The 23,872-nt window shown below is 59.5% G+C and overlaps 2 protein-coding genes across 7 annotated transcripts; one reads left to right on the top strand and one right to left on the bottom strand.

The window, feature by feature from the left end:
- The first annotated feature begins 38 nt into the window (after positions 1–38).
- LOC136787066 (golgin subfamily A member 6-like protein 2) lies at positions 39–6,372 on the top strand. Of its 3 annotated transcripts, none has more exons than XM_066984193.1 (3): positions 39–185; positions 4,958–5,219; positions 5,299–6,372. In XM_066984193.1, the coding sequence occupies exons 2-3, from the start codon at positions 4,967–4,969 to the stop codon at positions 5,673–5,675; spliced, it is 630 nt and encodes a 209-aa protein (XP_066840294.1). In that variant the 5' UTR covers positions 39–185; positions 4,958–4,966; the 3' UTR covers positions 5,676–6,372. The 3 variants fall into 3 exon arrangements, with proteins under 3 accessions (XP_066840294.1, XP_066840296.1, XP_066840295.1); XM_066984195.1 differs by lacking the exon at positions 39–185 and adding an exon at positions 3,890–3,948; XM_066984194.1 differs by lacking the exon at positions 39–185 and having other exon boundaries at positions 4,719–5,219.
- A 950-nt stretch (positions 6,373–7,322) lies between these two features.
- BCKDK (branched chain keto acid dehydrogenase kinase) lies at positions 7,323–23,342 on the bottom strand. Of its 4 annotated transcripts, XM_066984182.1 has the most exons (12): positions 22,112–22,252; positions 19,796–19,963; positions 19,631–19,699; positions 18,261–18,371; positions 17,845–17,892; positions 17,353–17,472; positions 15,630–15,728; positions 15,432–15,505; positions 11,469–11,597; positions 10,387–10,476; positions 7,714–7,875; positions 7,323–7,609 (listed from the first exon to the last, which is right to left on the bottom strand). In XM_066984182.1, exons 2-12 carry the CDS (start codon positions 19,958–19,960, stop codon positions 7,465–7,467), a joined length of 1,212 nt encoding a protein of 403 aa, XP_066840283.1. In that variant the 5' UTR covers positions 19,961–19,963; positions 22,112–22,252; the 3' UTR covers positions 7,323–7,464. The 4 variants fall into 4 exon arrangements, 3 of the variants coding, with proteins under 3 accessions (XP_066840283.1, XP_066840285.1, XP_066840284.1); XM_066984184.1 differs by lacking the exon at positions 11,469–11,597; XM_066984183.1 differs by lacking the exon at positions 19,631–19,699.
- Positions 23,343–23,872: the final 530 nt, after the last annotated feature.

Below are 23,872 nucleotides of genomic sequence, written 5' to 3'. Positions count from 1 at the left end.
AGGGGGCGTGGTCCGGGGGGAGGGGGCGTGGCCAGGGGGCGGGCGGATCCATTAGGGGTTGGGGGGGGGGGGAGCGGCCGGCTCCTGGTGGCTTATAGAGCCCCTATAGGGTGCTGCTGCGTCACGGGGAACCTATAGAAGGCCTGTGGAGAGCCCCCTGCTCTTATAGAGACCCTATAGAGACCGTATGTACCCGCACCGGCCTCCGCTCCCTCATAGGGACCCTATAGACATCTATATGGGCCCTTCAGTCCCTTATAGGGACCCTATAGCAGCCTCATGGGGTCGTCCCTCATGGGGACCCTACAGAAGCATATGGAGCCCTCGCTCCCTTATTATGGACCCTATAGAACCCTATATAGAACCCTCACTCCCTTATATGGGCCCTATAGAAACCCCATAGGGACCCTCACTCCCTCATAAGGACCCTATAGAAACCCATACGGGCCCTTCACTCCCTTATGCAGACGCTATAGCAACCTCATAGGGGCCCTCATTCATGGGGACCCTATAGAAACCCATATAGATCCCTCACTTCTTTATATGGACCCTATAGAAACCCCACAGGAACCCTTACTCCCTCATAGGACCCTATAGGAACCCATATGGACTCTTCGATCCCTTATACCAACCCCATACAAACCCCATAGGGACCCTTGCTCCCTCATAGGGACCCTATAGATGCCCCATCAGCCTCTTTTCTGTCACAGGGACCCTATAGAGGGGCCTATAGAGACACCTTCCCCCTGTGGACTGTACAAAAACCCCATAGGGACCCCCACCGACCTAAACTCCCTCAGAGACCCTATAGAAAGCCTCCAGCCTCTGCTCCTTCTTAGGGACCCTATAGAGGTCCTCACCGGCCTTTGCTCCCTTATAGGGTGCCCTAGAGGAACCTATAGAGACCCTGACCCTATAGAAATCCCATAGGTTCTCTATAGGGGGCGTCCCCATCCCATAATTCCCGCTGGCCCTATAGGAACGCCCCCAAAGCGAGGGGAACCTATAGGGCCCTATAGGGGTCAGGCGGCCATGTTGGGAGCTGCCTCAGCGCCCTCGGGTGGCGGCCGTTAAAAAGGGCGGGAAACGGGGGGGGGGGGGGGGCGTTAAAAATGGCGGGAAACGTGGGGGGGGGCGTTAAAAATGGCGGGAAACGTGGGGGGGGGCGTTAAAAATGGCGGGAAACGTGGGGGGGGCGTTAAAAATGGCGGGAAACGTGGGGGGGGGCCATTAAAAATGGCGGGAAACGTGGGGGGGGCGTTAAAAATGGCGGGAAACGTGGGGGGGGGGGTTAAAATGGCGGGAAACGTGAAGAGGACCGTTAAAAATGGCGGGAAACGTGAAGGGAACCGTTAAAAATGGCGGGAAATGTGAGGGGGACAGTTAAAAATGGCGGGAAATGTGAGGAGAAACCGTTAAAAAGGGTGGGAAATGGGAGGGGGGAGCGTTACAAATGGCAGGAAATAGGAGGGGGGCGTTGAAAATGGCGGGAAATGTGAGGGGGGTGTTGAAAATGGCGGGAAATGGGATGGGGGGGGTGTTAAAATGGCGGGAAATATGAGGGGAACCGTTAAAAATGGCGGGAAATGGGATGGGGGGGTGTTAAAATGGCGGGAAATGGGATGGGGACCGTTAAAAATGGCGGGAAATGGGATGGGGGGGTGTTAAAATGGCGGGAAATGGGATGGGGACCGTTAAAAATGGCGGGAAACGGGAGGAGAACCGTTAAAAAGGGCGGGAAACCTGAGGGGAACCGTTAAAAATGGCGGGAAGTGGGGAGGGGGGGGGGGAGTTTAAAAAGGCGGGAAATGTGAGGAAAATTGTTAAAAAGTGCGGGAAACATGAGGGGAGGCGTTAAAAATGGTGGGAAAGTTGAGGGTGACAGTTAAGAAGGGTGGGAAACGGGGGGGGGACATTAAAAATGGCGGGAAGTGTGAGGAGAAACCGTTAAAAAGGGTGGGAAACGTGAGGAAAACCGTTAAAAAGGGAGGGAAATATGAGGGGGGGCATTAAAAATGGCAGGAAACATGAAGGGAACCGTTAAAAACGGTGGAAAACGTGAGGGGGGGGGAGTTAAAAATGGCGGGAAATGTGATTGGGGGGGGGGCGTTAAAAATGGCGGGAAGCCTGAGGAGAGTCCGTTAAAAATGACGAGAAGACTGAGGGGAACCGTTAAAAATGGCGGGAAATTTTGAGAGAGGGCGTTAAAAATGGCGGGAAACTTGTAGAGGACCGTTAAAAAGGGCGGGAAACGTGAGGAAAACCGTTAAAAAGGGCGGGAAACATGGGGGGGGTTAAAAATGGTGGGAAGCTTGTAGAGGACCGTTAAAAATGGCGGGAAACGTGAGGAAAACCGTTAAAAAGGGTAGGGAACATTGGGGGGGGGGTTATAAATGGCGGGAAACTTGTGGAGGACCGTTAAAAATGGCGGGAAACTTGTGGAGGACCGTTAAAAAGGGCAGGAAACGCAAGGAAAACCGTTAAAAATGGCGGGAAACATGGGGAAGGGGGGTAAAAATGGCGGGAAACTTGTAGAGGACCGTTAGAAATGGCGGGAAACGCGAGGAAAACCGTTAGAAAGGGCAGGAAACGTGGGGGAGGGGGGGTTAAAAATGGCGGGAAACTTGTAGAGGACCGTTAAAAATGGTGGGAAACGAGAGGAAAAGCGTTAAAAAGGGCGGGAAAGATGGGGGGGGTTAAAAATGGCGGGAACCTTGTAGAGGACCGTTAAAAATGGCGGGAAACGTGAGGAAACCGTTAGAAAGGGCGGGAAACGTGGGGGAGGGGGGGGTTAAAAATGGCGGGAAACTTGTGGAGGACCGTTAAAAATGGCGGGAAACGTGAGGAAAACCGGAAAACCGTTAGAAAGGGTGGGAAACGGGGGGGGGGGGGGGGGAGGTTAAAAATGGTGGGAAACTTGTAGAGGACCGTTAAAAGTGGCGGTAAACGCGGGAGGGGTTAAAAATGGCGGGAAACTTGTAGAGGACCGTTAAAAGTGGCGGGAAACGCGAGGAAAACCGTTAAAAAGGGCGGGAAACATGGGGGAGGGGTGTTAAAATTGGCGGGGAACTTGTAGAGGACCGTTAAAAAGGGCCAGAAACGTGAGGAAAAGCGTTAAAAAGGGCGGGAAACATGGGGGAGGGGTGTTATAAATGGCGGGAAACTTGTAGAGGACCGTTAAAATGGCGGGAAACGTGAGGAAAAGCGTTAAAAAGGGCAGGAAACATGGGGGTGGGTTAAAAATGGCGGGAAACTTGTGGAGGACCATTAAAAATGGCGGGAAACGCGGGAGGGGAGTTAAAAATGGCGGGAAACTTGTAGAGGACCGTTAGAAATGGTGGGAAACGCGAGGAAAACCGTTAAAAGGGCAGGAAATGGGGGGGAGGAGGGGTTAAAAAGGGCGGGAAACTTGTAGAGGACCGTTAAAAAGGGCGGGAAACGTGAGGAAAACCGTTAAAAAGGGCGGGAAACGTGAGGAAAACCGTTAAAAATGGCGGGAAACGTGAGGAAAACCGTTAAAACCGGCGGGAAACTTGTGAAGGACCATTTAAAATGGCGGGAAACGCGAGGAAAACCGTTAAAAATGGCGGGAAACCTGTGGAGGACCGTTAAAAATGGCGGGAAACGCGAGGAAAACCGTTAGAAAGGGCGGGAAACGTGGGGGAGGGGGGTTTAAAAATGGCGGGAAACGTGGGGGAGGGGCACAAGGTGCCACCATGAGGGCGTTAAGCCCCCGGGGGGGGGAGGGGGGGGCATCTGGGGGTCCCCAAACCCCTTTTTGTGGCCGGGGGGGGCACAAAATGGCCCCGCTGTGCCCCCCCCCCCTTCCCAGCAGGGCTCGGCCGGCTAAAGGTCAGCGCTAAAAATACCCCCGGGGGGCCCCATATAGGGCTGTAGGGGCCATATAGGGGCCGGCGCGGCGTGGGGAGCTATAGGGGCCGGCAGCGGGTAGGGAGGCGGCAGGGGGGCGGGAGTACGGGGGCTATAGGGCCCTATAGGGTGCTGGGGGGGAGCTATAGGGTCTGGCTCAGCCCCCTGTGGGGCCGGTGGGGGTGGTATAGGCATCAACAGGGGGGTGCTGGGGGCTCCTATAGGGCTGGGCCCCCATGGGGGGGTCCTATAGGGCTGGGACCCCATGGGGGGGCTCCTATAGGGCTGAGCACCCATGGGGGGGGGTCCTATAGGGCTGATGCCCATGGCGGAGAATCTTTGGGGTCTATAGGGCCGAGCCCCTCTATAGGGGAGGTTTTCAGGGTCTCCTATAGGGCCGAGCCCCCACTGCGGCTTCTCTACTGTACTATATAGGGCTGAGCCTCATGGTGGGGATTCTCCAGTGTCTCCTATAGGGCTGAGCCCCATGGGGGGGGACTCTCCAGTGTCTGCTATAGGGCTAAGCCCTATGGTGCGGACTCTCTGGTGTCTCCTATAGGGTTGAGCCCTATGGTGGGGACTCTCTGGTATCTCCCTATAGGGCTGAGCCTTGTAGTAGGGATTCTCCAGTGTCTCCTATAGGGCTGAGCCGCATGGTGGGGATTCTCTGGTGTCTCCTATAGGGCTGAGCCCCACGGTGGGGATTCCCTAATGTCTTGTATAGGGCTGAGCCCTAGGGTGGGGATTCTCCGGTGTCTCCTATAGGGCTGAGCCTTGTAGTAGGGATTCTCCAGTGTCTCCTATAGGGCTGAGCCCCATGGGGGGGACTCTCCGGTGTCTCCTATAGGGCTGAGCCCTGTAGTGGGGATTCTCTGGTGTCTCCTATAGGGCTGAGCCTTATAGTAGGGATTCTCCAGTGTCTCCTATAGGGCTGAGCCCCACGGTGGGGACTCCCCAGTGTCTCCTATAGGGCTGAGCCCCGTGGTGGGGATTCTCTAATGCCTGCTATAGGGCTGAGCACTCACATATAGGACCCCTCCGGTGCCTCGTCGAGGCCTCCGACGCCTCTTCTTCCCCCCCCCCCCAGGCAGCCACGATGTCGGCGCAGGCGCAGGTTCAGGCGCAGGGCCGGGCGCTGGAGGATCGGCTGCTGCGGGTGCCGGGCCACGAGCTCCTGGCGGGGCTGCGGGAAGCCGGGGCGCTGGGGCCCACCGAGGAGGCGGCGCTGGGACCCCCGGGAGGCCGGGGCTGGGTCCGCCGGCTGCGGGCGCTGGCGCTGGCTCGCGGCGAGGAAAGCTGCCGGGCGCTGCTCTACGTCCTGGCCAGCCTGGAGGAGCCGGGGCCGCTGGGTGAGTTCCCCTTTCCCCTATAGATCGCCCTATGGGCGGTCCTATAGGTCGCTCCATGGGTGTTTTGTGTCCTCCGTAGATTTCTACAACCCCCGGCGCGACGCTCAGCCGTCGCACCGCTCCGATTGTCCCTGCTGTCACCCGCCGCGGGAGGACGGAGGCCCCAAGGACGAGGACGAAGGCCCCACGGACAAAGACGAAGGCCCCAAGGACGAGGAAGGCCCCAAAGAGGAGGAGGAGAAGGGTGAAGAGGAAGGCGGAGGCCTCGAAGAGGAAGAAGGAGCCCCCGAGGAGGAGGAGGAAGGTGATGAAGATGGAGGCTCCGAGGAGGAAGGTGATGGTGAGGAGGGAGATGGAGACCTGGAGGAGGAAGTCGGGGGCTCCGAGGAGGACGGGGACGCCGGGGGGGAAGATGGAGGCCCCGAGGAGGAGGACGCGGGAGGCGACACCGAGTAGGAAGGAGGGGAGGGGGGGAGGCGGAGGCCCGGAGGAGGAGGAGGATGGTGACGAAGACGGAGGCGCCGAGGAGGACGGAGACTCCTGAGGATGGTGATGGTGGGGAGGAAGATGGAGACCTAGAGGAAGAGGATGGTGATGGAGGCCCCCGAGGAGGAAGATGGAGACCCCGAGGAGGAAGATGAAGGCCCCGAGGAGGAAGATGGTGATGAAGACCCCTGAGGAGGAGGCCGGGGGTCCCCAAGGAAGAGGCCGGAGACCCCACGGCGGAGGATGATGATGCCGAAGGGGAAGATGAAGGCCCCGAGGAGGAGGAAGGTGAGGGCGAGGCCGGAGGAAGGAACCCGGGGGCCGGAGATGATGCTGAGGAGGAAGATGATGAAGAGGAAGGCGACGCCAAGAGGGGAAGGGAGACCCCGAGGACGAGGAAGGTGATGGTGAGGAGGAGGAAGATGACCCTGGAGCCTCCGAAGAGGAGGACGGGGATGAAGGTGGAGGCCCTGAGGAGGAAGACGATGGTGAGGAGGAAGATGAAGGCCCTGAAGAACAAGATGGAGGCCCCGAGGAGGAAGAGGATGGATTTAGGGTGAGAAACGAGCCGCGAGCAGAACCCCCTCCCCCTCAGCCTTCCTCCCTCTCCCTCCTCTTCCTCCCTCCTCCCCCCCCCCCAGCCTCCCCAATAAAGCCTCTCCCCTCACCACCGGCTGCAGCTTTAATGAGAGCGCCGCCCCGCTAACGAGGCGAGGCCCTAACGAAGCGCGCAACGTGGCGAGCTGAGCGGGGAACCTCCCCCCCCCCCCCCCCCAATGTCCGGGAGCGCTCCGACCTCCGCCGCCGGCCCCCCGTCACGGGGAACTTTCCGGAACCGAGGCGCTGAGGCCGCCGCGGGGTCGAGGCCGCTGAGGATTCGAGGCCGCCGTGGAGGGGGTTGAGGCCGGTTGAGGCCACCGAGGACCTGAGGTTGCCGTGGAGGAGGTTGAGGCCGCCGAGGAGTTGAGGCCACCGAGGAGGCCAAGGGGTGAGGCCACCGAGGAGGTGATGCCACCAGGGAGGCTGCTGAGGAGATGACACCACCGAGGAGGCCAAGGGGTGAGGCCGCTGATGAGGTGACACCACCGAGGAGGCCACCAAGGAGGTGACACCACCGAGGAGGCCAAGGGGTGAGGCCACCGGGGAGGTGAGGCCGTCAGGGAGGCCGCTGAAGAGGTGACACCACCAAGGAGGCCAAGGGATGAGGCCACCAGGGAGGCGAGGCCACCAGGGAGGCCACCAAGGAGGTGACGCCACCGAGGAGGCCAAGGGGTGAGGCTGCCAAGGATGTGACACCGCCAAGGAGACCACCGATGGAGACCAAGGAGGTGACGCCACCGAAGAGACGTCACCACCGAGGAGGCCAAAGGTGAGGCCCCCGGGGAGGTGAGGCCATCAAGGAGGCCACCGAGGTGACACCACCGAGGAGGCCAAGGGGTGAGGCCACCGAGCAGGCGAGGCCACCGGGGAGGCCACCAAGGAGGTGACACCACCGAGGAGACCGAGGAGGTGACACCACCGAGGAGGCCAGGGAGGCGAGGCCGCCAAGGAGGTGACGCCACCGAGGAGGTCAAGGGGTGAGGCCGCCAGGGAGGCCGCCGAGGAGGTGACGCCACCAAGGAGGCCAAGGGGCGAGGCCACCGGGGAGGCGCCGCCGCCGCCGGCGAGGCCAGGCCGAGGCGGATTTGGAGGCCGCCGAGGCGAACTGGAGGCCGTTGGAGGGGGGGAGGCCGCGGGGAAGGGAGGCCGCGGGCGCCCCCTAGATGCGGAAGCTCTCCCCCTTGCCGTCGATGTGGCGCAGGCGCAGGTAGACGTCGGTGCCCACGCCCTGCAGCGACTGGAGGCACAGCGAGCCCCCCAAGTACTCGGCGTAGGCGCGCGAGGTCGGCAGCCCGAAGCCGAACCTGGAGGCCGGGGAAGAGGGAGAAACGTCGGGCGGGCGGGCGGGGGGGGGGGGAATCGGGGGGATTTGGGGGCGTCCCCCAGGGGGGTCGGGGTGACCCCGTACCCGTGCATGGGGCAGGCCTGGGCGCCGTGGCTGAGGTCGAGGAGGTTGCGGAAGGGGCCTCCCAAGCGGGGGTCCTGGGCGCTGGCCTCGGCCGTGCTGAAGTGGTACTCGGTCACCTTGTCCAGGAGGTCGTGGGGGATGCCCCCGCCCCGGTCCGAGATCCTATATAGGGGACGGGGACGTAAAGGGAAAGGGGGAGGGGGTGGGGGGTGGGGGGCAGCCTCCGCGGAGGAGGCCCTGAAAGGATGGGGGCGGCCCGAGAGAGGGGGAAGGTCCTGTGGGGGCGGGGAGCGCCCTATAGGTGCCGGGAGGAATGTCCGATGGGGATGCTGTGAGAATGTCCTATAGGTGCCATGGGGGAAGGTCCTATAGGGACGGGGACACTGTGGGAATATCCTATAGGTGTTGTGGGAGAAGGTCCTATAGGGACAGGGATGCTGTGGGAATGTTCTATAGGTGCCGTGGGGGAAGGTCCTATAGGGACAGGGGCGCTGTGAGAATATCCTATAGGTGCCGTGGGGGAAGGTCCTATAGGGACGAGGACACTGTGGGAATATCCTATAGGTGCCGTGGGGGAAGGTCCTATAGGGACAGGGGCGCTGTGAGAACATCCTATAGGTTCCATGGGGAAAGGTCCTATAGGGACAGAGACACTGTGGGAATATCCTATAGGTGCCGTGGGAGAAGGTCCTATAGGGACAGAGACGCTGTGGGAATATCCTATAATATCCTATAGGTGCCATGGGAGAAGGTCCTAAAGGGACGGGGACACTGTGGGAATATCCTATAGGTATCATGGGGGAAAGTCCTATAGGGACAGGGAAGCTGTGGGGAATGTTCTATAGGTGCCAGGGGGGAAGGTCCTATAGGAACAGCAACGCTGTGGGAATGTTCTATAGGTGCCGTGGGGCAAGGTCCTATAGGGACAGGGACGCTGTGGGAATATCCTATAGGTGTCGTGGGAGAAGGTCCTATAGGGACAGAGACACTGTGGGAATATCCTATAGGTGCCACAGGGGAAGGTCCTATAGGGACAGGGACGCTGTGAGAATATCCTATAGGTGCCGTGGGGGGAGGTCCTATAGGGACAGGGAAGCTGTGGGAATATCCTACAGGTGCCGCGGGAGAAGGTCCTATAGGGACAGGGGCACTGTGGGAATATCCTATAGGTGCCGTGGGGGAAGGTCCTATAGGGACAGGGACGCTGTGGGAATATCCTATAGGTGCCATGGGAAAAGGTCCTATAGGGACAGGGACGCTGTGGGAATATCCTATAGGTGCCGTGGGAGAAGGTCCTATAGGGACAGGGACGCTGTGGGAATATCCTATAGGTGCCATAGGGGAAGGTCCTAAAGGGACGGGGACGCTGTGGGAATAGCCTATAGGTGCCGTGGGAGAAGGTCCTATAGGGACGAGGACACTGTGGGAATATCTATAGGTTCCATGGGGAAAGGTCCTATAGGGACAGGGATGCTATGGGAATATCCTATAGGTGCCGTGGGAGACGGTCCTATAGGGACAGGGACGCTGTGGGAATATCCTATAGGTGCCGTGGGAGACGGTCCTATAGGGACAGGGATGCTGTGGGAATATCCTATAGGTGCCATGCGGGAAGATCCTATAGGGACAGGGGCACTGTGCAAATATCCTATAGGTGCCGTGGGGGAAGGTCCTATAGGGGCAGGGACGCTGTGGGAATATCCTATAGGTGTCGTGGGAGAAGATCCTATAGGGACAGGGACGCTGGGAATATCCTATAGGTGCCATGGGGGAAGGTCCTATAGGGGCAGGGGCACTGTGGGAATATCCTATAGGTGCCATGGGAGAAGATCCTATAGGGACAAGGACACTGGGAATATCCTATAGGTGCCGTGGGAGAAGGTCCTATAGGGACAGGGACGCTGTGGGAATATCCTATAGGTGCCGTGGGGGAAGGTCCTATAGGGACAGGGACGCTGTGGGAATATCCTATAGGTGCCATGGGGAACATCCTATGGGGAAGGTCCTATAGGGACAGGGAAGCTGTGGGGAATGTTCTATAGGTGCCAGGGGGGAATGTCCTATGGGGATGGGAATGCTGTGGGAATATCCTATAGGTGCCATGGGGGAACATCCTATGGGGACAAAGATGCCATGGGGAAAAGTCCTATAGGTGCCATAGGGAACGTCCTATGGGGATAAGAAAGCCACTGGGAAGGAACATCCTATAGGGACGCCATGGGGAATGTCCTATAGGGGTACCATGAGAAATGTCCTATAGGGATCCCATAGGAAACGTCCTATAGGAACGCCACAGGGAACATCCTATAGAAGTGCCATGGGGGACATCCCATAGGGACCCGCCGTAGACCCCTATGGATGTGGGGCGCCATGGGGAAGATCCTATACGGGACCACCACAAAGAACATCCCGTGGGACATCACGGAGAACATCCTATAGGGCCACCATAAAGAACATCCTATAGGGACCCCCTACGGCTGTGGGGTGCCACGGAGAACGTCCCGTATAGGGACACGGGGACTTCCCTGCGGACCCCCTATAGATGGGGACACCCTGGGGACCTTTATGGACACGGGGACCCCCCGGGGACTCCCCCGGTCGACGAGGGCACCTCGGGGGGGGGTGCCTATAGGCGGCGGGACGTTATGGACAGCCCCTATAGGACCCAGGTACCGGATGACGATGTCGATGTCGTTGTTGGCGATGGTGACGACGATGTCGGGGACGTTGTAGGGCGTGTCGAGGTGCGACTCCATCGTGGCCCTGCCGCAGCCCCACACGGTGGTGGTCCCTATACGTCCCCCAGGGCCCCTATACATCCCCCGGGGCCCCTATACATCCCCCCGGCCCTATACGTCCCCCGGGGCCCCATAGGCCTCCCTTCTGGTCCTATATACCGCCCCCTGCCCCATATCCCTCCCACAGCCCCGTATGGCCCCGTATGGTCGTGTATTCCCCTATACCCCCCATATGCCCTCCACAGGGCCCCTATAAGGCCCCACACCCCTCCTTATCCCCCCTGTAAAGCCCCATATACCCCCCCATAGGCCCCACGCACCTCCTATAGGGCCCCGTACCCTCCCATAACCCCCCCAAAAAGCCCCATATCTCCCCCATACATGCCATATAGGACCCATATCCCCCGTATAGGGTCCCATATACCCCCCTATAGGGCCCATATACCCCTTACAGGGTCCCATATACTCCTTATAGGGCCCCATATACCCCCCAAAGGGCCCATATACCCCTTATAGGATCCCATGCCCCTGCTATAGGGCCCCATACCCCCCTTATAGGGCCCCATACCCCCCTTATAGGGCCCCATATACCCCTTAAAGGATCCCATATACCCCTTAAAGGCCCCATATACCCCTTAAAGGCCCCATATACCCCTTAAAGGCCCCATATACCCCTTATAGGATCCGATATACCCCTTACAGGACCCCAAATACCCCACATACCCCCTATAGCCCCCCCCTCCCTTTTTACCCCCTTAAAGCCCAACATCCCCCCCCATACACCCCCATAGGGTCCCGTGCGACCCCCCCTCCCCCTTCTATAGGAACCCACCCCCTATACGACCCCACCCCTCCCTACCTTGCCCCGCGACACCCCAAAACCCCTCCCCAAACCGAACCCCCCCCCCCCCGCCCCCCAAAACTAAACCCTCTATCCTCCCCGCACGGGACCCTGTACCGCCCCCCCGTATAGCGCCCGCCCCCCTATAGCGCCCGCCCCCCTATAGGGCCGGGTACCTCATGGCGTTCTTGAGCAGCTCGGGCAGGATGTAGTCGAGGGGCAGGGGGATGAAGGGGAAGCGGGCGGCCACGTGCCCGTTGACGCGCACCCGCGGCGCGTTCCCGTACTGGTGCTCGCACAGCCGCCTGCCCGGCACCCGCGGGGTCACCCCCGATGTCACCCGTCCCCCCCCGTAAGGTCCCAGCCCCGTACGAGCCCTCTGAGAAGCCCCTGCGGCCCTATAAGGGCGCCTCGGGACCTATAGGGACCTCCCCGAGATCTATAGGGACCCCTCTGAGATCTATAAGGACCCCCCTGAGATCCATAGGGGCCCCCCTGAGATCTATAGGGGCCCCCTGAGATCCATAGGGAACCCCTGAGATCCATAGGGACCCTCTTGAAATCTATAGGGAACCCCCCCAGATCCATAGGGACCCCCCAGAGATCTATAGAGGCCCACCGGAGATCCATAGGGAACCCCCCAGATCCATAGGGAACCCCCTGAGATCCATAGGGAACCCCCCCCAATCCATAAGGGTACCCCGAGATCCATAGGGACCCCCCTGAGACCCATTGGGACCACCCCGAAATCTATAGGGACTCCCGTAGCCCCATATAGACCCTCATAAGGATCCATATGGCCCTATAGGGACCCTGCACGACCCCTATAGCCTTACAAAACCCTCCATAAGAGCCCCTACGGCCCCACAGAGACACCAAAAGAACCCTCCCATCCCCATAACCCCCCCCAGGAACCCCTACAGCCCCATAGGGACCCAAATAGGAACACCTATAGCCCCATAAAGACCCATATGGCCCTATAGGGGCCGGGCACGACCCCTGTAGCCTTACAAAACCCTCCATAAGAGCCCCTATAGCCCCACAGAGACACCAAAAGAACCCTCCCAGCCCCATAACCCCCCCCAGGAACCCCTACAGCCCCATAGGGACCCTCATAGGAACACCTATAGCCCCATAAAGACCCATATGGCCCTATAGGGGCCGGGCACGACTCCTGTAGCCTCACAAAACCCTTCATAAGAGCCCCTACAGCCCCATAGGGACCCCAAAAGAACTCTGCCAGCCCCATAACCCGCCTCTAGGAACCCCTATAGCCCCATAGGGACCCTTATAGGAACACCTATAGCCCCATAGGGACCCTTATAGGAACACCTGTAGCCCTATATAGATCCATATGGCCCTATAGGGGCCCCCTAAAGACCCCTATAGCCCTACAAAACCCTCCATAAGAGCCCCTACAGCCCCACAGAGACCCCAAAAGAACCCTCCCAGCCCCATAACCCCCCTCTAGCAACCCCTATAGCCCCATAGGGACCCTCATAGGAACACCTATAGCCCCATATGGCCCTATAGGGGCTCTTCACGACCCCTATAGCCTCACAAAACCCTTCATAAAAGCCCCTATAGCCCCATAGAGACCCCAAAAGAACCCTCCCAGCCCCATAACCCCCCCCTAGGAACCCCTATAGCCCCATAGGGACCCTTATAGGAACACCTATAGCCCCATAGGGACCCTTATAGGAACACCTGTAGCCCTATATAGATCCATATGGCCCTATAGGGGCCCTGCACGACCCCTATAGCCCTACAAAACCCTCCATAAGAGCCCCTATAGCCCCACAGAGACCCCAAAAGAACCCTCCCAGCCCCATAACCCCCCTCTAGCAACCCCTATAGCCCCATAGGGACCCTCATAGGAACACCATAGCCCCCTAAAGACCCATATGGCCCTATAGGGGCCCCGTAAAGACCCCTATAGCCTTACAAAACCCTTCATAAAAGCCCCTATAGCCCCATAGAGACCCCAAAAAAACCCTCCCAGCCCCATAACCCCCCCCAGGAACCCCTACAGCCCCATAGGGACCCTCATACGAAAACCTATAGCCCCATATAAACCCATATGGCTCTGTAGGGGCCCTGCACGACCCCTATAGCCCTACAAAACCCTCCATAAGAGCCCCTACAGCCCCACAGAGACCCCAAAAGAACCCTCCCAGCCCCATAACCCCCCCCTAGGAACCCCTACAGCCCCATAGGGACCCTCATAGGAACACCTATAGCCCAAAAAAACCCATATGGCCCTATAGGGGCCCTGCATGACCCCTATAGCCTTACAAAACCCTTTCTAAGAGCCCCTATAGCCCCATAGAGACCCCAAAAGAACCCTGCCAGCCCCATAACCCTGCTCTAGCAACCCCTATAGCCCCATAGGGACCCTCATACGAACACCTATAGCCCCATATGGCCCTATAGGGACCCTTCACGACCCCTATAGCCCTACAAAACCCTCCATAAGAGCCCCTACAGCCCCATAGAGACCCCAAAAGAACCCTCCCAGCCCCATAACCTCCCCCAGGAACCCCTACAGCCCCATAGGGACCCTCATACGAACACCTATAGCCCCATAAAGACCCATATGGCCCTACAGGGGCCGGGCACGACCCCTGTAGCCTCACAAAACCCTTCATAAGAGCCCCTACAGCCCCATAGGGACCCCAAAAGAACTCTGCCAGCCCCATAACCCGCCTCTAGGAACCCCTATAGCCCCATAGGGACCCTTATAGGAACACCTATAGCCCCATAGGGACCCTTATAGGAACACCTGTAGCCCTATATAGATCCATATGGCCCTATAGGGGCCCCCTAAAGACCCCTATAGCCCTACAAAACCCTCCATAAGAGCCCCTACAGCCCCACAGAGACCCCAAAAGAACCCTCCCAGCCCCATAACCCCCCTCTAGCAACCCCTATAGCCCCATAGGGACCCTCATAGGAACACCTATAGCCCCATATGGCCCTATAGGGGCTCTTCACGACCCCTATAGCCTCACAAAACCCTTCATAAAAGCCCCTATAGCCCCATAGAGACCCCAAAAGAACCCTCCCAGCCCCATAACCCCCCCCTAGGAACCCCTATAGCCCCATAGGGACCCTTATAGGAACACCTATAGCCCCATAGGGACCCTTATAGGAACACCTGTAGCCCTATATAGATCCATATGGCCCTATAGGGGCCCTGCACGACCCCTATAGCCCTACAAAACCCTCCATAAGAGCCCCTATAGCCCCACAGAGACCCCAAAAGAACCCTCCCAGCCCCATAACCCCCCTCTAGCAACCCCTATAGCCCCATAGGGACCCTCATAGGAACACCATAGCCCCCTAAAGACCCATATGGCCCTATAGGGGCCCCGTAAAGACCCCTATAGCCTTACAAAACCCTTCATAAAAGCCCCTATAGCCCCATAGAGACCCCAAAAAAACCCTCCCAGCCCCATAACCCCCCCCAGGAACCCCTACAGCCCCATAGGGACCCTCATACGAAAACCTATAGCCCCATATAAACCCATATGGCTCTGTAGGGGCCCTGCACGACCCCTATAGCCCTACAAAACCCTCCATAAGAGCCCCTACAGCCCCACAGAGACCCCAAAAGAACCCTCCCAGCCCCATAACCCCGCTCTAGCAACCCCTATAGCCCCATAGGGACCCTTATAGGAACACCTATAGCCCCATAGGGACCCTTATAGGAAAACCTATAGCCCCATAGGGACCCTTATAGGAACACCTGTAGCCCTATATAGACCCATATGGCCCTATAGGGGCCCTGCACGACCCCTATAGCCCTACAAAGCCCTTCATAAGAGCCCCTACAGCCCCACAGAGACCCCAAAAGAACCCTCCCAGCCCCATAACCCCCCCCTAGGAACCCCTATAGCCCCATAGGGACCCTCATACGAACACCTATAGCCCCATAAAGATCCATATGGCCCTATAGGGGCCCTGCATAATCCCTATAGCCTTACAAAACCCCCCATAAGAGCCCCTACAGCCCCATAGAGACCCCAAAAGAACCCTCCCAGCCCCATAACCGCCCCCTAGGAACCCCCACAAGCCCGTAAGGCCCCCCCCGAGCCCCTCCGGAGCCCCTATAGCCCCCTATAGGGTCCCCCCCTCACCGGGCGAAGTCGACCCACTTCTCGACGATCTTCTTGGGGGACAGGCGGGTGCAGATGATCCCCACGAAGTCGGGCTGGGCAGAATTTTACGGCGGTGAGGGATTTTGGGGGACAACGGGGGGGGTTCGGGGGGCGGACACGCACGCCGCGGTGGGGGGGGGGCGCCCCCTCCGGATCCTATAGGCGCCGTCCCCGTACCTTGTCCTCGTGGAGGGCCAGGTGGTGGGAGGCCAGCATGCGCATGCCCAGCCGCGACGTCAGCGTCTTGTCCAGGAAGGGGCGCAGCAGCCGCTCGTCCTGCGGGGCGCAGAGGTTGGGGGGCGCCCCGATGGCCCCCGGCACCCCGAATTTGGGGACAGGAGCGCTTGGGGTCACCCCGATGGCCCCCCGTGCCCCAAGGGACCCAGAATTTGGGGACAGGAGCGCTTGAGGTCACCCCGATGGCCCCAAGCACCCCAAATTTAGGGACACGAGTGTTTGGGGTCACCCCGATGGCCCCAAGCACCCCAAATTTGGGGACAGGAGGGTTTGGGGTCACCCCGAAGTCCCCTCGTGTCCCCAAGGGACCCAGAATTTGGGGACACCGAGTTTGGGGTCACCCCGATGGCCCCAAGCACCCCAAATTTAGGGACAGGAGCATTTGGGGTCGCCCCGAAGTCCCCTCATGTCCCCAAAGGACCCAGAATTTGGGGATGCCAAGTTTGGGGCCACCCGGATGGCCCCAAGCACCCCAAATTTAGGGACAGGAGCGTTTAGGGCCACTCCCATGTCCCCAAGAACCCCAAACTTTGGGTCCAGGACCATTTTAGGGCCACCCCGATGTCCCCAAGCCCCCAAAATTTTGGGGCCAGGACCTTTGAGGGCCACCCCAATGTCCCCAAATGCCCCAAATTTGTGGCCAAGACCTTTTAGGGCCACCCCCATGTCCCCAAGCCCCCAAAATTTTGGGGCCAGGACCTTTTAGGGCCACCCCGATGTCCCCAAGCCCCCAAAATTTTGGGGCCAGGACCTTTTAGGGCCACCCCGATGTCCCCAAGCCCCCAAAATTCTGGGTCCAGGACCTTTTAGGGCCACCCCGATGTCCCCAAGCCCCCAAAATTCTGGGGCCAGGACCTTTTAGGGCCACCCCGATGTCCCCAAGAACCCCAAACTTCGGGTCCAGGACCATTTTAGGGCCACCCCGATGTCCCCAAGCCCCCAAAATTTTGGGGCCAGGACCTTTGAGGGCCACCCCAATGTCCCCAAATGCCCCAAATTTGTGGCCAAGACCTTTTAGGGCCACCCCCATGTCCCCAAGCCCCCAAAATTTTGGGGCCAGGACCTTTTAGGGCCACCCCGATGTCCCCAAGCCCCCAAAATTTTAGGGCCAGGACCTTTTAGGGCCACCCCGATGTCCCCAAGCCCCCAAAATTCTGGGTCCAGGACCTTTTAGGGCCACCCCGATGTCCCCAAGCCCCCAAAATTTTGGGGCCAGGACCTTTTAGGGCCACCCCGATGTCCCCAAGCCGCCAAAATTTTGGGGCCAGGACCTTTTAGGGCCACCCTCATGTCCCCAAGCCCCCAAAATTTTGGGGCCAGGACCTTTGAGGGCCACCCCGATGTCCCCAAATGCCCCAAATTTGTGGCCAAGACCTTTTAGGGCCACCCCCATGTCCCCAAGCCCCCAAAATTTTGGGGCCAGGACCTTTTAGGGCCACCCCGATGTCCCCAAGCACCCAAAATTTTAGGGCCAGGACCTTTTAGGGCCACCCCGATGTCCCCAAGCCCCCAAAATTCTGGGTCCAGGACCTTTTAGGACCACCCTGATGTCCCCAAGCCCCCAAAATTTTGGGGCCAGGACCTTTTAGGGCCACCCCGATGTCCCCAAGCCCCCAAAATTTTGGGGCCAGGACCTTTTAGGGCCGCCCCGCTGTCCCCGTACCTGGATGTGGCGCCGGCACTCGCGCAGCCCCTCGGCCAGCAGCGTCACCACGTCCTTGTGGTCCTCCAGCAGCTGGCGCAGCAGCGAGCAGTAGCGCTCCTCGTCCCCCCGCGCCTGGATCTGGGGACAGGGGGTGGCACGGGGTGACACGGGGGGACGCGGGGGGACGCGGGGGGACATTGGGGACAAGGGGACACGGGGAGGGGGTGACAAGAATTTGGAGGGATAAGGGGACGAGAGCGTGGAGTAACGTGGGGGCGCGGGGACGTAAAAATGGGGTGGGGAGGGACATGGGGACAGGGGGACACGGGGACACAAAAATGGGGTGACAGGGGGACAGGGGGACATGGGGACAAGGGGACACAAAAATGGGGTGACATGGGGACGAGGTGACACGGGGACGAGGTGACACGGGGACGGGGGGTGACACGGGGACAAGGGGGGTGACACGGGGACGGGGGGGGTGACACGGGGGGGGGGGGTGACACTCACGGGCGGGAACTCGCTGAGCTTCTGGAAGGCGCGAATGTAGAGCTCATGCTGCGGGGCAGGGACGGGCGTCACCACGACGGCCCCCGTGTCCCCAAAACCCCCCCCAATGTCCCCAAAACCCCCGTGTCCCCAACCCCCCCGATGTCCCCAAACCCCCCTCAATGTCCCCAACCCCCCCCCTGTGTCCCCAACCCCCCCCCTGTGTCCCCAACCCCCCCCCAGGTCCCCTCTCGGTGCCCCCAAACGTCCCCAAAACGCCCGCTCGGGGGCCCCGCCCCACCAGGAACCGACCGCTTGCGCCCCCCCCCCCCCCACGTCCCCAGCGTGTCCCCAGCAGGGCCACCGCGTCCCCAACGTGTCCCCAACGTCCCCAACGTGTCCCCAGCAGGGCCACCGCGTCCCCAAGAGGTCCTCACCACGTGGAGGATGGTGGGGTTGCAGCCGATGATGAAGGGCAGGCTGCGGAAGCCCTTGATGCGGTGGGCGATGCGCACGGGCAGCTCCTGCTGCAGGTAGCGGGCGCTCTTCTGCGGGGACACCGGAGCCACCAAGACCCCCGACGTCACGCTGTCCCCAAGGCCGCCGAGTCCCCAAAGCCACCCGGAAGCCTCCCACCGAGCCACCAAGTCCCCAAAGCCACCTCCTGTCCGGGTATCTCGGCCCCCAAAGCCACCAGGTCCCCAAAACCTACTCGAAACCTCTGTCCCCGAAGCCACCAGGTCCCCAAACCCGCTTGTCCCCACGTCCCCAAAGCCACCTGTGACCCCAAACCCCCTTGTCCCCATGTCCCCAAAGCCACCTGTGACCCCAAACCCACTCGTCCCTGTCCCCAAAGCCACCTGGAACCCTCCCACCAAGCCACAAAGTCCCCAAAGCCACTTGGACACCTCAGACCCCAAAGCCACCGGGTCCCCAAAGCCACCGGGTCCCCAAAGCCACCTCCCATTGGGATATCTCGGTCCCCAAAGCCACCAGGTCCCCAAACCCGCTGTCCCCATGTCCCCAATGCCACCTGTGACCCCAAAACCCACTTGTTCCTGTCCCCAAAGCCGCTTGGGTCCCCTCCCACCAAGCCACCGGGTCCCCAAAGCCACCTCCCACCGGGATATCTCGGTCCCCAAAGTCACCAAAGTCCCCAAACCCGCTTGTCCCCCTGTCCCCAAAGCCACCAGATCCCCAAACCCGCTTGTCCCCATGTCCCTAAAGCCACCTGTGACCCCAAACCCGCTTGTCCCTGTCCCCAAAGCCACCTGGGTCCCCTCCCACCGAGCCACAAAGTCCCCAAAGCCACCTCCCACTGGGATATCTTGGTCCCCAAAGCCACCAAAGTCCCCAAACCCTCTTGTCCCCATGTCCCCAAAGCCACCTGTGACCCCAAACCCACTTGTTCCTGTCCCCAAAGCCACCTGGGTCCCCTCCCACCGAGCCACAAAGTCCCCAAAGCCACTTGGGTCCCCTCCCACCAAGCCACCGGGTCCCCAAAGCCACCTCCCACCGGGATATCTCGGTCCCCAAAGTCACCAAAGTCCCCAAACCCGCTTGTCCCCCTGTCCCCAAAGCCACCTGTGACCCCAAACCCACTTGTCCCTGTCCCCAAAGCCACCTGGATCCCCTCCCACCAAGCCACAAAGTCCCCAAAGCCACTTGGACACCTCAGACCCCAAAGCCACCGGGTCCCCAAAGCCACCTCCCATTGGGATATCTCGGTCCCCAACGCCACCAGGTCCCCAAACCCGCTTGTCCCCACGCCCCCAAAGCCCCCCCGTGTCCCCAAACCCCCCCTCACCAGAATATGGCTGCCGTCCTGCGAGCGCCCCGAGTACAGCATGGTGGTCGGCGTCAGGCGCACCGAGGGCTGCGAGGGACGGGGGGGGGGGAGGGCGTCACAGAACCCCCCAAAAAACCCCTTCAGCCCCCCAAAAAAACCCTTTAAAATCCCCCAAAAGCCAACCTTCTCGGCGGCGGTGTCGATGGCGGGCTGGTGGTAGAAGGAGGTGACGGTTTTGGAGCGCTCCCGGGCCAGGTCCGGGGGGTGCTGGTCGGCGGCCGAGCGGGACGCGGGGCGGGGGGGCAGCGCCGGGGGGCCCCGGGGGGCCCCCAAAACTCGCCGTAGCATCGCCTGGAGGGGGGAAAAAAGGGTTAAAAGGGGATTTTTGGGGGGGGTTGGGGGCGCTGGGGGTGCTGATATTGAGGTCCGCGGGGGTCAATTGGGGTGGGGGGTCACTAAAAAATAAGCAGCGAGGCGTTTGGGGAACACTTTTCTTCTCAGTTTTGCCTTAGAAATGCACCCAAATGTCTCAGGATCCCCCTTTTCCTCTCAGTTTTGCCCTAAAAACGCACCCAAGTGTCTCAAGATCCCCCTTTTCCTCTCAGTTTTGCCCCCAAAATGCACCCAAGGGTCTCAGGACACCCCTTTTCCTGTCAGTTCTACCCCAAAAATGCACCCAAGGGTCTTAGGACCCCCCTTTTCCCCTCAGTTCTACCCAAAAATGCACCCAGGGGTCTTTGGACCACCCTTTTCCCCTCAGTTTTCCCCTAAAAATGCATCCGAGGATCTCAGGACAACCCTTTTCCCCTCAGTTCTACCCAAAAAATGGATCCAAGGGTCTCAGGACCCCCATTTTCCCCTCACTTCTGCCCCAAAAAACTGCCCAAAGGTCTCAGAACCCTTCTTTTTCTCTCAGTTTTGCCCCAAAAATCGATCCAAGGGCCTCAGAACTCCCCTTTTCCCCTCAGTTTTGCCCTAAAAACGCACCCAAGGGTCTCAGGACCACCCTTTTTCCCTCAGTTCTGCCCCAAAAATGGACCCAAGGGTCTCAAGACCACCCTTTTCCTCTCAGTTCTGCCCCAAAAATGGATCCAAAGGTCTCAAGAAGCCCCTTTTTCCCCTGGTTTTGCCCTAAAAATGCACCCAAGGGTTTCAGGACCACCCTTTTCCTCTCAGTTCTGCCCCAAAAACGGATCCAAAGGTCTCAGGAAGCCCCTTTTCCCCTCAGTTTTACCCTAAAAATGCACCCAAGGGTCTCAGGGCCACCCTTTTTGTCTCAGTTCTGCCCCAAAAATGCACCCTAGGGTTTTAGGACCACCTTTTTCCCACAGTTCTGCACCAAAAAGCACCCAAGGGTCTGAGAAACACCTTTTTTCCCTCAGTTCTGCCCCGAAAATGGCTCCAGGGATTGAGGGACCCCCTTTTTCCCTCAGCCGTACCCCAAAAAACAGACCCAAGTGTCCAGGGACCCCCTTTTTCCCCTCGGTTCTGCTTCCAAAATGCCTCCAGGAACCCCCTTTCCCCCAAATTGTGCCCCAAAAAGGACCCAGGCCCTCAGGAACTCCCCTTTTCCTTCACTTGCACCCCAAAAACTGACACAGGACTTTGGGGAGCCCCTTTTCCCCCAGCCATATGGCAACGAGTTGCCCAAGGGCCCCCCTTTTCCCCCCATCTACACCCCAAAATGGATCCAAGTGTCCAAAACCCCCTTTTTCCTCCTCATTCACACCCCAAAATGGATCCTAATAGCTGGGGAGCCCCCCTTTTTCCCTCACTATTACCCCAAAACAGACCCAAGTATTCAGGGTCCCCCTTTTCCCCCCAAAATGCCTCCAGGTACCCGGGGACCCAACTTTCCCCTCAGAAACACCCCCAAAAAGGCTCCCAAGTGTCCTAGGACCCCCCTTTTCCCCCAGTGTCCCCCCCAAAACGGACCTGAGTGCCCAGGGACACACTTTTCCCCTCAGTTGTACCCCAAAAACGGACCCAGGTGCCCTAGAACCCCCCTTTCCCCTCAGAAACACCCCCAAAAATGCCTCCAAGTGCCATGGGACCCCCCTTTCCCCTCACTGTCCCCCCCAAAATTCCTCCAGGTACCCGGGGACCTCACTTTCCCCTCAGAAACACCCCCAAAATTCCTCCAGGTACCTGGGGACCCAACTTTCCCCTCAGAAACACCCCCAAAAAGGCTCCCAAGTGGCCGGGGACCCCCCTTTCCCCCCAGTGACCCCCCCAAAACCACTCCAGGTACCCGGGGACCCCCCTTTCCCCTCGGTGTCCCCCCCAAAAATGCCTCCAGGTACCCGGGGACCCCACTTTCCCCTCAGAAACACCCCCAAAAATGCCTCCCAGTGCCATAGGACCCCCCCCCTTTCCCCTCAGTGACCCCCCCAAAATGGCTCCGGGCTCCCAAGGACCCCACGTCCCCTCAGTCCCCACCCCGCAAGAAAAAAAAAAAAAACAAAAACAAAAACAAATCCCCGTGCCCCCCCCACTCACCAGCCCGCGGACCCAGGCGTCGGTGCCGCCCCCCCCGACCCCCCCCCCCAAATAGTCGGGGGGGGTCCCCTACAAGTGGCCCCGTCCGCTGTCCCCCCCCCTCGCCCCTCACAATGGTACAGCCCTGCCCACAGAAAGGGGGGGGGAACGAAGCGCACTGCGCATGCGCGGAGCGAACCAAGCGCAGACAAATGGGGGCCGCCGTTACGCAGCACGCAGGCGCCCGCAGTGGGCGGGAAGGGGGCGTGGCCTGGCCGCTGGGCGGGAAAATGGGGGCGTGGGCGGCGCCATCTTGTGGGGGCGGCGCCATCTTGTGGGGGCGCGCTGGGAAATGGAGTCCGGGGAGGTGAGGGGGGGGAAGCCAAGAGTCTTCTCCGTCGGTTGTAGGGGAATTGGGGGACGCCTGGAGCGCCTAAATGGGGGGCGCCTACGTGGGGGGGGGGTCCCTGGACATTTGGGTACAATTTGAGGGGGGAAAAGGGGGGTCTCCAATGACCTGGACCCATTTCGGGGGGAGACACTGAGGTAAAAAGGGGTCCCCAGGCACTGGGATCCATTTTGGGGGGATAACTGAAGGGAAAAGGGGTCCCTGGGTCCGTTTTGGGGGTAAAACTGAGGTAAAATGTGGGGACCCTGGAGACAGGGGTCCATTTTTGGGGTGTGACTGGGGGAAAAAAAGGGGTCCCCAGAAACTTGGGTCCAATTTGAGGGGGGCACTGTGGTAAAAAGTGAGGTTCTGGGATCCCTGTTTCCATTTTGGGTGTGAAACTGAGGTAAAAAGTGGGGGTCCCTGGATCTTTTGGTCCACTTTTGGTGTACATCCGAAGTAAAAAGTGGGGTCCCTGCATCCCTTTTTGGGGTAGAACTGAGGTAAAAAAGGGTTCTGGGATTCCTGGGTCCATTTCTGGGGTACAACTGAGGGAAAAAGGGGGATCCCTGGATCTGAGTCCATTTTTTGGGGTATAACTGAGGGAGAATGGGGGGTTCCTGGATCCCTAGGTCCAATTTTAGGGTACAAATGAGGGAAAATAGTGGAGTCCCTGCATCCCTGGGTCATTTTCGGGGTACAACTGAGGTAAAAAGTGGGGTTCCTGGATCTCTGAGTCCATTTTTAGGGTACAAATGAGGGAAAAAGTGGAGTTCGTGCATCCCTGGGTCCATTTTTGGGGTAGAACTGAGGAAAAAATGTGGTTCCCTGAACTCCCGGGTCCATTTTGGGGGTAGAACCGAAGGAAAAAGCGTGTCCCGGGATCGACTTTTGGGCTACAACCGAGGTAAAAAGTGGGGCTCTTGGATCTCCGAGTCCGTTTTTGGGGTACAAATGAGTTAAAAAGCGGGGTCCCTGCATCCCCGGGGCCATTTTGGGTGTAAAAGCGAGGCAAAAAAAAAAAAAGTGGGGTAAAAACAGGGCGCGCTCCCCAAACTCCCCTCCCCGTTTCGGGATGGGGACACAAAGTGGGGGGGGGTCGGGGACAAAATGGGGGGGGGGGGGGACAAAATGGGGGGGTCGGGGACAAATGGGGGGGTTGGGGATAAAACGGGGGGGGGTGGGGACAAAATGGGGGGATTGGGGACAAAATGGGGGGGTCGGGGACAAAATGGGGGGGTCGGGGACAAAATGGGGGGGGTCGGGGACAAAATGGGGGGGGTCGGGGACAAAATGGGGGGGTTGGGACAAAATGGGGGGGTTGGGGACAAAATGGGGGGGTTGGGGACAAAATGGGGGAGTTGGGGATAAAATGGGGGGGGGTCACGGACAAA

The sequence above is a fragment of the Anser cygnoides genome, chromosome 28 (assembly GCF_040182565.1).
Source record: "Anser cygnoides isolate HZ-2024a breed goose chromosome 28, Taihu_goose_T2T_genome, whole genome shotgun sequence".
Lineage (NCBI taxonomy): Eukaryota > Metazoa > Chordata > Aves > Anseriformes > Anatidae > Anser > Anser cygnoides.
Note: the sequence above shows the minus strand (reverse complement) of the source record. Positions and strands in the feature narration are given on the sequence as shown.